We start from the raw sequence: 15,471 nt of genomic DNA, 5'->3' as shown, positions 1-15,471 counted from the left end.
GTTCCTGTAGGCAGTTTGAATTAAAGACAAGGTATATAAAGATTAGTCTCATTGCTTAGGCTTTGAGAGCATATGTTGTATCCATATCACTGATCTGTCCAGTCATCTAACAACTGTCAACTCTCACCAAGGAACCACTACTATTGTGAGCTGAAAGCTTCTCCCGTATAATCTGTATTTAATGTTCTTTATATTACAGGCGCTGACAGATGAGCTGGCCCAGGCTAGAGATGAAAATAAGAGGACCCACAATGATATTATCCACTCGGAGAACATGCGACAGGGACGTGACAAGTACAAGACGCTGCGGCAGATCCGGCAAGGCAATACTAAGCAGAGAATTGATGAGTTTGAGGCGATGTAATGATGCTTATAACAAGAAGGCAGGACTGTGGGAAAGGCAGATCTTAATGCTGTGTTCTTGTTTTGGGTTATTTTGTTGTGTTGGTTTGGTTTTTGGGGTTTTTTTTCCCCCTGAGGAGGGGTCACTGTATAACATTTAACAAATGCTCTCTAAACCCAGAGCTATTTGAATCTCCTTTTTATTCCATACCTTCTGTTAAATTTGGTATAGTTAAAAACTCATCGTACCACTGATCCTGGTAACTTGCTTATGCCTTTGCTTAGTGCCAAAAGGCCTTATGTCACATCTCTCTTTAAGCAAGACAAATTTTAATAGGCCGTGCTTCTAGTTGAAGATACGTGTCCTGTGCAGGTGCTGGATTCAGCTTGGTCTAAAAATAAGCAACTATGGGTGAATTTTGTGCCATATGTCTTTGTATTATTAGTTACAGTGTGAAGTCCAACAGTTGAGAAGACAGGTTGTAGAACTTGGGATTTGCAAGCACCTGTATGTATGTGTGTACATGTGTGCACCTGTGTGCACATGTGTTTTTACAACCCTGGTTTTTTTTGTCTTGGTCTTGATGCCCACAAAAGAACTGACACCACCTCAGAACTACTTTGTGTAGAAATTAGGCTTTTTCTGGTTGCTGTTCTCAGTGGGAGAAATTCTGCAGTCATGGCTCAGAAGTGTGGCATAGGGACACTGATACCCTCCTTGTGTAACAACTAGGCAAATACTATGTTGGAATCTAATACACTACTGTGTTTGCATTCCAGCTTCATTACTGATCAGTTATAGTGTAGTATTTATATATATATAAAACATGCAATACTAGTTTAAAGGGAAATAGTTTTGTGCTGTATATTTTGTTACTTTTCAGATTTAATAAGACTTGCATCTGTAAAAATGCCTAAACAACACTGTAGTCTGATACAGTGCAGCTGATTATTTGCTATAAAGCATTATTTGTAAAGATCACTTTTTTACTTAATGAAAATTGTTATGTACACATGATCCAATATATACAATTTTACTGCACCTATTTTTCTAACAAATTTTCTAATTTTTTTAAATGTTTGATTTAAAGTTTCAGACTCCAAAGATGAAGGGACTGCTTCTTTATATCACAGTTGTATTCTCTCTAGTAGAGAGCATTTCTGTGACCATTCCTTCCCCACTAATCTCCCCCTTTCCTTGAAAATCTGTTAGAAAGTGAGATACAGTATGTTGTCAGCTCTTCTCTTCCATTTACAACATCTATGCTGCTTAATACTTGTGTGTTTATTTGCAGCAGCAAGCATCTAAATAAAAGATCTGCAAAGTAACAAAGGACTTGACTCCATGTGTTTCTTGTGTGGGGTGTATTTTGTGTAAGCTGTGCTACTGTGTATGAATCTGTGTTTTTTTAACTCTTAAGTCCTTAAAAGCCACACTGACCTGGAAAGGAAGAAAGGAGAATACTTGCTGTAATGACTAGTGTGACCATCTTCATCCAGGTCCCAAGGAAGAGATGTATAGCAGCACCACTAGTTACAGTTGTATATATGCAATTCTGCTGACTGTACCACAGTAGTTGGGCCTTAAGCTTGCATTTCCACCACTTCACATGAATAAACAATAAGTTTAGCTAAACTCTTGTCCTGTCTGATCCATATGGTATACAGCACTTGTTAATGCTGTCTTACATCAGCAGCTGATAAGAACAAAGAACTTGCTACTACATTGATTCTGTTAGCTGTTGTCCCACACTCCTGCTGAGGGACAAATTTATACATTTAACTAGTTTTAAGCACCGTGTTACAGCACGCACTTGAAAGGCTTGTGGCCACAGGCCAGAGCTTTAGGGTCATGTGAAGCAATACTGAGGCACAGAGGTGTTAGCATCACCCATTTGCAGCAAGCAGTTTAAAAATAAGCTAGTTTTTCATTCTCTCAGACCATGTATAAAATATCAAGATCAGAGGGAAAGCATGTAACTTTAAGGTAACAGGAATACTTCTTAGAGAAAGTGACTGTCTGTGATTAGATTAAATAATTACAGTTGTGCTGTGCCCAGAAATGGAAAACTGTGTAGCATCAGGCTACTGTTGTCTTGTCAGCATAATGCATTTCAAACTGAGTTTGTCACTCCTGAAGAAACAATACTAACCTTATACTGTAGAGACACAGATAAAGCCTTCACTTTTAGAGAAATAAAATCTTCAGAATATCACACACTTTCAAATGCACAGCTGTTCCCCAAAAGCTGGTAGTAGGTACTGTTGCAGTGTATCTTTCCCCAGACCTGAAAGGTATGTGCCACTTGAATTTAAAACATCACACATGGGGAAGGAAAAGTTGTGCAGTAATCTCTCATGACTTAAAGTTTTCCTTATTTGAATGCAGTACAAGTGTAAAGTCCATCCACATGTTTGGGCTGCAGAGCACTTCCTGCCATTGGAGCGCTGACTGAGAAACAAGGTCTGTACAGTCAAAGGATTCCTCTGCAAGGAAAGGAAAGGTCAGAGGGTTACTTTTCACTTGGCCTTGCCCAGCTTCTGGCCCAATGGACTAGGTAACAACCAACCTGCTTCTCCCACTTCTATAACAATTTCAGCTGTTCTGTAGCTCCTAAGGCATTAATTGCAATAAACTGTAGTTACACTTTTGAAGCATTATTTACATCCTCTTAAAGTAGGATCACTCACTCTCAGCTTGCAGCAAAGAAAAATTTTTTGGTTGTATGACTTACTTAAAAGCAGAGGAGGCAAGTATGCATACTAAAAAGAGCAGAATGGCACAAAGCCTCCTGCTTCAGTTCATCTCCAGTGACTTTAATGCATGACTAGGCTTAAAACTTGGATAGTCGTCTTCACTCAGAAGCAGGTAGTCCCTGCTCTAGCAGAAAGGAGAATGCTGGCTAGGACAATCAAAAGCTCATGAGGAAGCCTGCACAGCACTTGAGTTACTACTAGCAATAATACTTCTCTGAACTGCATGTTGATACCCTAACAAAGTGACTGAGCCTCAATCTTTTTGAGCCTTTCATCTCAAATACTGAAACCAAAGCACTTTCACCGGGGTCTTCCCAGAGAGTGAGACTCCATTGGGCAGTCTTCAAGTGACAATACTTCCCTGCTCAACTACCAGTTATTCAGTGAGCAGAGAGTTTCTCAGCCTTGAGAAAGAGGGCTCGTTTTTATCTTAGAACAGAGCCCAGAACTCAAGACATGCAATAGGCCTTTTTGAGCAAGTTTCACTTTCTGTATCTCCCATTGATTGGATTAATTTGTGGATGTAAAATAATAAGCACAAACATAAGCAAGGCTGGAGTCTACTAGATCATTAGTTCTTGGGTTTCCTTTTGATAAGATAGTAGTTAAAAGTAGCCAATTCATACAAAACAGCTCAAGAAACGAGTCTCAAAAAAAGCTCTAGACAAGCTGACTCCACCCAACTTTTCTGTGCTTCTCTTCTGCATGGCCAAGCTCTGGCCCTAAAAGTTACCATGCTAACACATGGCTTTCCTGAAAACTCCCCCAACAACCTTGAGCTTCTGCACAGACCTGAACTAAAACACATGCATCGGTTCTTGCAGGCTCAAAGCCCAAGATTGCAAGTTGCTTAGGACAGGGGCTGAGGCTGTATGTGTAGGCACAGGACAGCAGGTAATAAATAGCACAGTGTAAATATTATTATTTAGAATGAAAAGTAAATTAACTTTTTCCCAAATTACCTTCAATTTTTAGTGATGAAGAACTTACTTGCACCAAGCTTGGCTCCTCCTAGGAACTGACTGCTTGAGCTGAAAGCTGACTGGTCCCAGACAGTCAAGTGTAGACATGATTGCTGTAGCTGAGCTGGGGTAAAACCATCAAAGACAAACAAGTGTTTCCACTGCGGACAGGCTTCTTTCTTCAGGACAGGAGACTTTCGCTTTACCTCTGCTTGGTCTGGAAGGATAAGACAACTTCCCAAAAACAATGAGACTTCAGCAAGGTTACTGATTTCTCAACCAGAAAACAAAACATTTGCAATGATCAACTAGGGCCCTTTGGTTTGCCTTAAATAGCAAAAAAGTTCAGCTTAAGTGCAAGGTAGAATATGGTGCTAGTGTGTTTATTTTGGGACTTGCTCCTTTTTCTGTTTGCCTTCAGTGTGGGTGCAAGTAGGCTGTTCTGAGCTCTTTTTCGTTTGCCGTCACTGACTGCTGAAGGAGTCTTTACTCCCTGTTCTGTTATCAATACCGCCTGAAACCTGCCTTTCAGTAGATAAAACGCTCACCCATTTCACTGAAGATAGGTGCTACAGCAGTTGAAATGGCTTTATGAGATGATGTAAGTGTACCCCAATATCATACTTCCAATGGCATCTGATGCTTGACAGTAAGAAAGTAAAATGATCCCACATACAAGCTACCCAGCACATTGAAGAAAAATTCAGTCCCTCCTTTTAAAATGTCTAGAATGAAAAGGATAAACGTTTCCTTTTCAATGTAGCCAAAGCTATATTTAATTCTGCAAAGGCACAGCTGAAAATAGGAATGAAAATACTCTCTTGATTTGCACTTTGTTTTTCTCTCCTAAAAGCAAATACTTAAAATAGTGAACTCTAAATTTTAATGATATCAGTAAATTCTGAAGTTCCATTCACGACCCAAAAAGCAGGTGGGACCCATCACCACCCTGCTGAGTGCTGCTGTTGTGCAGACACCCAAATGCCACCATTACAAGGAAGTCCAACTAAGACTGTGGATAATGCCACTTTCACATGCCAGTCTCCTGAAAACACATTAATACATACTTTTGCACAGAATGTGCGTGACATCATATTTTCTATTTGAAGTGTTAGGTCTTATACATACCCTTTAATGAATGAGTTCGGCATTCCAGCCGATCTCAGCATGGGCAAGTTCTTGGCCCCAAATATCATAACTTGAAGCTGGCAGTTGGGAACTCCTTGGTCTTTTTTTCCTGAAACAGGAGCGTTTATCACATTAAATAACCAGTTAGTTCAGCTGATAGCCTAAGAAGCTGCTGTAACTAAGTAGGAAAATGACTAAGCAGTACTACTACAATAAGGACTGATAGTGCTGTATTAGGATCATTTGAAAGATATTAACCTGCTTGTATAGTGTGTGATTCACACATAAAAAAAGCAAGCATGAGTAGCAGGTTGCTTTGTGATTCCTGTTCCAAACACAGAGTTTTCTGTTGTTATTTGTGAGAAGTAAACACAGGGCAGTACCCACAGGAGTGCTTCTCTGAAACAAAGTCAGAAGCAGGAGAAACAGCCAAACCCATGGTGTGATACCACTCCTCTGTTACAGCTCTAGTTACAGAGCAGAGACCTGTACACAGGCATGCACAGGGAGAAAAAAATGGAAGAAAGCAAGCTGGTAACTTTGGGGTCCTCTGGAAAAGGGAACAAAATTAACCTAACAGCTAATCAGATCTTTCTATTGGTCTCTACGATCCTGAACACAAAGAGCACTACTGGAGCTCTGAATGTCTGCATACCTCACTGTGATCTTGGGTGGTAAGGAAAATGAGGTTGTCCTAGCCCTTCCCCCCAAAGCGTTTATTTTACTCCACCAGCAGATGCTTGCTCTGACACACTACAGCATTACTTAATGTAGCTTACAGGTCTTTCATTACCAAAACTGAATCCTGACTGTACATTTTGAACCTAACATCTTCTAAGTGTTAGGTCCAAACAATCTCTCTAAAGTCAGGTTACTGGAGGAAGCCAAGGGTGCTGGTCGGGTACCTTTGCAGCCATTTCCTTTCCACCTTTTCCCTAAATCAACAGCCTCTGCCTTGGGCAGTAAAACTGCTGCATCACCTCCAGAATAAGGTCTACTGGCAACACCATGACAGGCACAAGCTGTCCAGCCAAACAGCTAGATGCATCATACTGCTGCCATTATAACGTGCAGCTTTTATTGGCATTAAAAAGAACGAAAAGATGAAGCTGGCAAGTGTTTAGATTTTAATTAATTTAAAATACAGTACACCACAAACCATAGTTTGCAGTAGCTGTTATCAACACCATACAGGAATATTATAGGGACACATTGTCAGTCCTTCACTGATCTCAATTCTTTTCTAGCCAAGGGATTCATGTATGCTGAAATGTTTTATACCTTCAAACTGGAAAGTTTTATACTGGGCTGGTACTGACAGTCTTGCAGACACGAGGAGTTCGCCGCTGTACTGGATAAGATCATCTTCAGGCTTTTCCAGCTGAAGAAAAGGACATACAGAAACCTGCATTACTGCAATCATTCTATTCCACATCACTCTCACAGCTTATTTATGTTTGCAACATGTCTTGCTAACGGGATGGATTGACAGCATTCTTTCATCCATGACTTCAGAAGGCTGATCTTTTTCATACCTTGCACTACATCCTGCTCTTAAGATACAACTAAGCACAAAACCTAAGAATTACCTTGGCTTTGAGTTGGTACCAGTTGAACAACTGCATTGAGTTATCTTCGAAATTCCATGCTGCCAGTGGAATCGCCACTTCCCCCAAAAACACCCTGTATTTCAGTGCTCCTGCATGCCACACCGAGATCTGAAGCTGCCGACTTCCCAGCTCTGAGTATTCAATCTTGTACTAGAAAGATAAAGAGCATTTACAAACCAATACACAGGATGAATGCAGGCCCATGCTCATAACCTGCTCAAAGGAAGCCTAGCCGCAGCATGGCTGAAGGCATCCGGATGCAGACAGAACCATGTGTCTGAATGTGCTTTGCAATTTGCATATTACCCCACTACTTAAATGCTAAATAATGCTCATCCAAATATGAAACAGCATTCCAGGAAAACCTTGACCTGCCTTGCTAAAGATTTTGATTATTAATTCAGAGCTTTAATTCTTGACCATTTTTGCTGGGGTTTTTTATATTTGTTTTGCACTCCCAGCAGAATTTGGCTGCTCTGGGGGCCAGTTCAAGATTAAGACACCTAACAAAGGTGCTAAAACTTCCATTCTGGCCAGTGGACATCTACTCAATGCAGTCAGTAGGGGCAAGGAAGTAATTCAGATGACCACTAAATAAAGACCTGATCTACTCCCAAAACATAGTTAGAGCTCTTTGAGACATTGTTGGATATCTGATATACCCACAGGAGACTGGTAAACATGATACTCAGCCTACAGGTGACCTGCACCCACCTGGACTGAAAGCTGATGGCACAGATGAGGACATCACTACCCACATTTAGGCTGTGAATCACAAGCTGGGTGTAGGCTCTGGGACGCATCACCCTGAATCACCCTCGGCTCTAGTGATTCCCAAGAGCACTTACACATCTCTCACACATGCAGCTACCTAAATGCAGGTGCCTTAATTTACAGCTGAATCCCACTAAGTTGGATCTCAGTGTCATGATATAGTTTACCTGCACTAGCGCTATGCTTTTTTGACCATTTCTGCTACTCTGGATGAACTAACAGTTAAACTAATTTAAAAGATTTCTAACTAACTAAACTACCTTTAGTGTTCATGCAGTTAGCTCAGGCATGGCTCTCACTCTCCCTTTATCAGTTCTGCATGACTCTGGCATTGAAAAGGAACTATAAAATTAGGACCAATTATTCCAACTTCAGACTCTTCTTTTCTCACAACTTTAACCCTATATATACAGGCTTTGGGATAGATGAGAATTGCATACATTACACAAAACTTTTTTTGTTGTTACTGAATTTTACTTTTCAAACATTTTGCCTTTTTCACTTGCTACAAATTCTTGATATTCATACACACCAAGAGATGGGAGTAACACTGAAACTTTTGTGTAGTTCAAGCAGCAACGATACAAATTTGTCCCTCCATTAACTTTGTTGCATCTCTTCCAGGACAAGGTGTTACTGAAGAACTCATCATCTTATATGCTATTGCAGCTTGCTGATGCACACTAAAAAAATGGGTTTGTAGTGATCTGAGTACAAAACTGGAGCTGGGAACAACCAAACTAATCCAAACTCTCCCAGCTGACAGTACTCAGCTTCAGTTTCACATTTCTTTAAGAGTCTGTGAAGTGAGAATAATGGCTCCTATTTTCTACACACAGTTCTTACAAGGATGCAAGAAGTAATACTGCAAGGCATTAAGGAATTAAAATCATACCTACTGTTCTGTGGTGGGATTATTAATGTTTGAAATTAGACACTACAAAGAGATGGCCTGGCATCAGTTGCATGGGGAAAAGGAAGCAGACAACATTTTAGAGGTGGTGGAATTCAGTTAGCATTCAGCTAACTGTAGAGAGACACTCCCAGTGGCACTGACAAAAGGAGTGTCAGTTGAAAGGAATACTTGTGTAAAATACTAACTGCTTTGCAATACACCCAGTTCCTGAATGTACAAAAAAAGTGTCTATGGAAGACACTTTGCTTTTGCCACAACTCAGAACAACACTGGAATTCATTAAGAGTGTTTTCACGAACAAAGGCAAACTCTTCTGATGGTTCGCAATTTACTACTGTAACTCCAAAAGCATTTTCTCTTATTTGGACTGAAGAACATAATTTTTTAAATTATTGTTTTCAGCGACTCCTAGATTTGCCCCATCAGGATGATTCTGAACTTGCAGGATTGTACATTACAAAAGGAGACACTACCATGAGAAGCGTGTGTAGCGGCACACAATTGCAAACAGTACCTTCAAAGTCTCATCGAATTCTGGATCCACTGTGCTCTTTTTGACAGCTGTCTTTCGCTTACTCCGAGGAGATTTATCAGGAAGTAAATAAACCTTAACATACCTTGTAGATAGAGAGAAGGATATATAGAAAGTGACGAGAAGAAAAAGAAAAAAAAAATCAAACTAAGAAGAAAAATTAATTAGATGAGAGGAGTTCTTTCTTAATTCTGAAACAAGTTTGACTTTGTAATTGTCCAAGCAATAAAATGGCAAATTGTGATTTATATCCTTTCTCAATAAAAGCAGACAAGCTATAAGGATCCCTGTATATCATTCAGCTAATGTGTTTCAATCCTATTCTAATTGGGAAAGGGATTATGATCTGAACAGGAATCTTTCGTTTTCATACTCGTGGCCTCTAATAAAATAGCCACCAAGGAAATCACCTTGTCAGTTGTAGCAGCAGCTTTATGATGAAAACACACAGTATATTATGTGCTCAAAAGAAAAAAAAAAAAACCACCTCAATCAATTTTAGGATCATTGCTGCTTGTTCATGAAGAAAATACCGCATCTTTACAAGACCAAGTACCATGTAGCAAAAAGGTATAATCATACAAATAATACATAATAATTCATAACTCTTACAGATGCTAATTGTTATTAACAGCCACTAGAATGAAAGTGAGAGGTTCTCTCAAGTGCTCAACATTGCCCTAACATTGATTCAATGAAAACCAGTAAAAAAATTTCTGGAAGCTGAGTTGGACCAATATCAAGCACCAATGATTCCTACCCAAAGTTTCTCATGTGTAGGGTCACGTGAACGTGAATACTTAAATATTCCCCTTAACATGAGTTCAGTGGGCTGTATTTGTGTTATGGCTTCAAAACTAAGGAGTATTAGCAATAGAGAGTGCTTCCTTACAGCTTGGCAGGGAAGGGAGCGATTGTTAACATAATACTAAATATTTTTAAACTGTACTTGTATATATTTCAGATATTATGATTTAAACCAATTTTAAAAAAGCCTCTTGATTAACTTACTGGGTAAATAAAATCAGCTGTATCTCATATCGTCAGTCCAGAACTTATACATCTTCCCTATTCTTTCCAAACTTATCCACAGGTAAAACTATTTTTTAAAATATTTACATACTACAAGTTTTAGCCTCTTGCTTTATCACCCCAGATCAATTTAACTAAAAAGGAGACAGTCAGGCCTCAAACCAGTCAACAAGCTAAGTAATTCAACAGGTTTTAAACATCAGTTAAATGTCTGCTTTTCGGCAAGTGCATTAAGAGAGTACACTGACTGTACTTCTTCTGTTGGCTTGGAAACCCACAGAAATACATAAATATACACCAATAGACAACATCGTGTTCACTACACAGCACTTCCCACATTGCCTTTCATGCTTCCTGCAACTGTTTGCCTGGCTTAATTACCAGGGGACTTAAAGAACCTTGACCCACTTCTGAAGTGCTCCCAAACTGCCCTGTTTCATGAGCTGCTGTTCCAGCAAGGTTCCTTTCCTCACCAAGCTCATCTTTATGAATGTCCTCTGCAAGATGTGCAAAAGTCCTATTCCTTCTGGGTGAAGGTGATGGCAACTCCACAATTCCAATGCGGTCACTCAAGTGCTTGAACACAGTGTGACATCAGGGGCAAGAACAGGTAGTTAGGTATTCTACCTGGTGATTTTCTATGAATGATTGCTACATGGTCAGAGAGGATCGTTCAGTAATAAACAGACAAATCACCAAGGCTTAACTATGCAACCAAAAATTTCTATGGCATATTTTATCCACGGAAGTAGGTATTTCTTCCTATTACAATAATACGTAATTATTAAACACCTTTAGATTTTAAAATGTGTTGCAGTATCTGAAATTTCTATTCTTATTCCAGAAGATGGAAGCACAGAAGTAGTATAGCAATCACCCAGTGACCCAGAGTGAGTCAGTACATGAATTAGGAACATGACATCTCATATTTTAGCCACTTATATATTAATTTTGCGGGCACAACTTAAGAGCTAAAATTTGAACAGCTATTCTCAAGATCTAAAGGGGCTCATCAGCAACACAAATACCCAACTGCCTGGTCACAGGCAGGGAAAGAGACAATTACTAGCAGAAAATGGTCAGAATGGAATAAGCACTGGTATGAAACCTATTTGTCTTGCAGTGTGTATATGTAAAAAGGGCTGGTAGATATGTTGAATGTTCTGAAAGTGCTAATATGGCATACCATCATACATCAATCAATTTCAATCACAACATACATAAGTATCTTAAAACCAGAGTATTTTCCTTATTTTTTTTTTCTCCTTCTCTACAAAATACTTACGGGTTACACTTTTTCTTCTTCTCTTCTCCATAAGCCAGGTTCTTGCATCTCTTGATGCAAATTTCTAAGATGCAAGCTTTGAAGATGTATCTTATGGCAAACTCTATTTCTCCCGTGACGTTAGCCTTGCCAAAATTGCCAGACTCAGTGCAAGTGCTGTTAAGACTATACAAACTCCCCTAAGAAAAAGAAAAATGTTTGGGAAAAGTAGCTTCAGGTCAAACAGGACAAAACATTTATTTCCCTCAAAGGTCAGTATCTTTACAGACATGACTGTAGAGCTACTGCAAATCATGAAGATTTAAGGTAACCTGTATAAAAACATTCTCCTACTTCCATAACAGCCCTGAAAATTATGGCTGTAATTGCAATTCTACTGCTTTTCCCTTTTCTCTTCAGTAAGCTCTCTAGGCTAAGAAAATGCTTTCTTAGGTAACTTCTAGATCTAGAAATTGCCTCTGAATAAAAATGCTATGTGGCTTCCCATGAGAAAATGGGATAAGCGTCTGAAAGGAAGAGAGTGAAAAAACTAGAATGCTTTTAATACATAGCTCATAGTAGGGTACACTGCCAAGACGTTAGGTTCTATCATGTATTAAAGGAAACAGAAGTGGCCTTCCACATCCAGTAAATATTCTACAAGATCCCCCAATTCCATATAAAAATGACATGCTCCATACTGCAGCAGACTGTTCAGGAAAGATAAAAATACAAAGACATCCAGTTGTTGTGTGTTGGTGCATAAAGAAGGTGTTTCCTAGCTCACCTCAGCCACTTTGTTCTCCTTTCATCTACTTTCGCCTATGGAGCAAAGGTTTGGATGCTGTCCATCCACATATATAAAAAACACAGAATCACAGAATGATAGGGGTTGGAAGAGACCTCTGGAGATCATCTAGTCCAACCCCCCCACCAGAGCAGGTTCACCTAGAGCAGGTTGCACAGGAATGTGCCCAGGCGAGTTTTGAGTATCGCCAGACAAGGAGACTCCACAACCTTTCTGGGCAGCGTGTTCCAGTGCTCTACCACCCTCAAAGTAAAGAAGTTCCTCCTCATGTTTAGATGGAACTTCCTATGACCAAATTTGTGCCCGTTACCTCTTGTCCTGTCACTGGACACCACTGAAAAAAGACCGGCCCCGTCCTCTTAGCACCCACCCCTTCAGTACTTATAAGCATTGATAAGATCCCCCCTCAGTCTTCTCTTCTCCAGACTAAAAAGACCCAAGTCCCTCAGCTTTTCCTCATAGGAAAGATGTTCCAGTCCCCTAATCATCTTTGTAGCCCTTTGCTGTACCCTCTCCAGCAGTTCTCTGTCCTTCCTGAACCTGGGAGCCCAGAACTGGACACAGTACTCCAGATGTGGCCTCACCAGGGCAGAGTAGAGGGGGAGGATAACCTCCCTGCACCTGCTAGCCACACTCTTCTTGATGCACCCCAGGATGCCATTGGCCTTCTTGGCCCCAAGGGCACATTGCTGGCTCATGGTCCTCCCGTTGTCCACCAGGACTCCCAGGTCCCTTTCCACAGAGCTGCTCTCCAGCAGGTCAGCCCCTAACCTGTACTGATGCATGGGGTTATTCCACCCCAGGTGCAGTACCCTACACTTGCCTTTGTTGAATTTCATAAGGTTCCTCTCTGACCAACTCTCCAGCCTGTCCAGGTCACCCTGAATGGCAGTGCAGCCTTCTGGTGTGTCCACCACTCCTCCCGGTTTTGTATCATCAGCAAACTTGCTGAGGGCGCACTCTATCCCTTCATCCAGGTCATTGATGAATATATTGAACAGGACTGGACCCAGTACTGACCCCTGGGGAACACCACTTGTTCCACACCTCCAACTAGACTCTGTGCCGCTAATCACAACCCTCTGAGCTCTATTTATCAGCCAGTTTTCAATGCACCCCCCTGTCCATTCATCTAACCCACACTTCCTAAGCTTGCCTATGAGGATCATGTGGGAGACTGTGTCAAAAGCCTTGCTGCAGTCAAGGTAGACAACATCCACTGCCCTCCCCTCAACTATCCATCCAGTCCTGCCATCGTAGGAGGCTATCAGATTGGTTAGACATGACTTCCCCTTGGTGAATCCATATTGACTACTTCCAATAGCCTTCTTTTCCCCCAGGTGCTTTGAGATGACACCCGGAACGAGCTGTTCCATCATCTTTCCAGGGATGGAGGTGAGGCTGATTGGCCTGTAGTTTTCTGGGTCTTCCTTCTTGCCCTTTTTGAAGACTGGAGTGACATTGGCTTTCCTCCAGTCCTCCGGCACCTCGCCTGTTCTCCAGGACCTTTCAAAGATGATGGAGAGTGGCCCAGCAAGGACTTCTGCCAGCTCCCTCGGCACTCACGGGTGCATCCCCTCAGGACCCATGGACTTCTGCATGTCCAGTTTACTTAACTGGTCTCTAACTTGATCGTCCTCAACCAAGGGAAAGTCTTCCTTCTTCCAGACTTTCTCTGTTACCTCCAAAGTCTGGGACTCCTGAGGGCTGGCTGGAGCAGTAAAGACTGAAGCAAAGAAGGCATTCAGTAATTCCGCCTTCTCTGCATCATCTGTCACCATGGCACCTATCTCATTCAACAGCGGGCCCACATTTTCTCTAGTTTTCCTTTTGCCTCCGATGTACTTGAAGAAACCCTTCCTGTTGACCTTGACATCCCCTGCCAGGTTTAATTCCAAGGAGGCCTTGGCTTTCCTCATTTCATCCCTGCGTGCCCTGACAGCGTTCTTGTAATCTTCCCAAGCGGTCAGTCCCTTCTTCCATGTACTGTAAACTTCTTCCACTCGAGCTTTTTCAGAAGCTCCTTGCTCAACCATGCAGGTCTTCTGCTTCCCTTGCCCCATTTCTTGCTCTTCGGGATGCACCAATCCTGAGCTTGGAGGAAGCGTGACTTGAATACACCCAGCTCTCTTCTCCCCCCCATCCTCTAGAGCCCTAGCCCATGGGATTTCTCCAAGCAGTTGCTTGAGGAGATCAAAGTTAGCCCTCCTGAAGTCCAAGGCTGCAATGCTACTTGTTGTTTTGTGCATACAGCACATAATCCTAAACTCTGTCTTGATTGCTACAGCCAAGGCTGCCTCCAACCTTAATGTCCTCCACCAGTCCCTCTTTGTTTGTCAGTACTAGGTCCAGTAGTACACCTCTCCTTCTTGGCTCCTCCACCACCTGAGTCAGAAAGTTATCATCAGTACACTGGAGGAACCTCCTGGACTGTCCATGCGTGGCTGTATAGCCTTCCCAGCAGACATCAGGGTGATTGAAGTTCCCCATGAGAATCAAAGCCTGTGATTGTGAGGTGACATTTGTGTCCAGCGTTTACAGAGGCCATGAAACTGCAATGAAGGAAGAGACTATAGTCCTTTCTGTGGCCCAGCACAGACATGTAACTTTATGGTGCTATCTAGCCTTCACTGTAAAAAAATTATCAACTCAATCAAAACAGTTTGGTCTCTGTTCATTTAGAATGATATTCCTTAAGGTAAGCCCTAAAAACTTTTTATATAGCATATGTCACAAAGATACAATTGTTGTGATTAATCTCACAGCAACATGGCCTTAGATTGCTAAGATATCTGTGTTAGATCACCCCTCCCTCTGAAAATAAACACGAACCCACACAGGACTGGTTAACCAAGAAGTTCTGCATTGCACAACCCAGCAGCTCAGAGTACAGAGTAGTGTTTATAAGATCATATCTCTCTTCCATGCAGGTGCTCTTCTTCGTTTGTGCAGCTTGCCAAATACTAATTTTAAAATTCACACCAGCAGCTTAATTAGATTAAAGAAGCTATCTACTCTATCTTATAAGGTCTAAGTAACATACAAACTTGACAAAAGAAGGGTCAGGTGCTTATTGAGGAAGTCACAAGAAGTGCTAGGACTGTTTTGACCTGATGCTTGTTGCATGTAATCTTGTTCCCTCCACGAGACATGTATCAGTGTAATCAATCTCCCCTGCAGCTTTGTTCAGCTCTGCTCTTTCACTCACTGACGTATTTTTATTCATCTGACCAGAAAATGCTTATTTTCCACCAAAATCCTTCATGACAAAGGAATGCAAATAGATTTTTGTCTTAGCTCATATGTCCTAAAAAAACTTTTTCAAAAGTCCCTAATATTTATTCCA

At 41.2% G+C, this 15,471-nt stretch overlaps 2 protein-coding genes across 2 annotated transcripts in view; one reads left to right on the top strand and one right to left on the bottom strand.

The window, feature by feature from the left end:
• EZR (ezrin) overlaps positions 1 to 1,585 on the top strand; it is a 37,940-nt gene extending 36,355 nt beyond the window's left edge. The window contains exon 13 of the mRNA XM_059835613.1: positions 200 to 1,585. Coding sequence (XP_059691596.1) covers positions 200 to 364 — 165 coding nt within the window. The 3' untranslated portion in view covers positions 365 to 1,585. The remainder of the gene's footprint in view (positions 1 to 199) is intronic.
• Positions 1,586 to 2,698: 1,113 nt separating this feature from the next.
• Positions 2,699 to 15,471, bottom strand: part of SYTL3 (synaptotagmin like 3) — a 32,118-nt gene continuing 19,345 nt past the window's right edge. The window contains exons 9-15 of the mRNA XM_059835615.1: positions 11,339 to 11,517; positions 9,004 to 9,106; positions 6,779 to 6,949; positions 6,471 to 6,570; positions 5,190 to 5,298; positions 4,090 to 4,295; positions 2,699 to 2,829 (exon numbers count right to left, since the gene is read on the bottom strand). Of these exons, the coding sequence (XP_059691598.1) occupies positions 2,699 to 2,829; positions 4,090 to 4,295; positions 5,190 to 5,298; positions 6,471 to 6,570; positions 6,779 to 6,949; positions 9,004 to 9,106; positions 11,339 to 11,517 (999 nt within the window). The remainder of the gene's footprint in view (positions 2,830 to 4,089; positions 4,296 to 5,189; positions 5,299 to 6,470; positions 6,571 to 6,778; positions 6,950 to 9,003; positions 9,107 to 11,338; positions 11,518 to 15,471) is intronic.

Source organism: Gavia stellata, chromosome 2 (genome assembly GCF_030936135.1).
Source record: "Gavia stellata isolate bGavSte3 chromosome 2, bGavSte3.hap2, whole genome shotgun sequence".
Lineage (NCBI taxonomy): Eukaryota > Metazoa > Chordata > Aves > Gaviiformes > Gaviidae > Gavia > Gavia stellata.
Note: the sequence above shows the minus strand (reverse complement) of the source record. Positions and strands in the feature narration are given on the sequence as shown.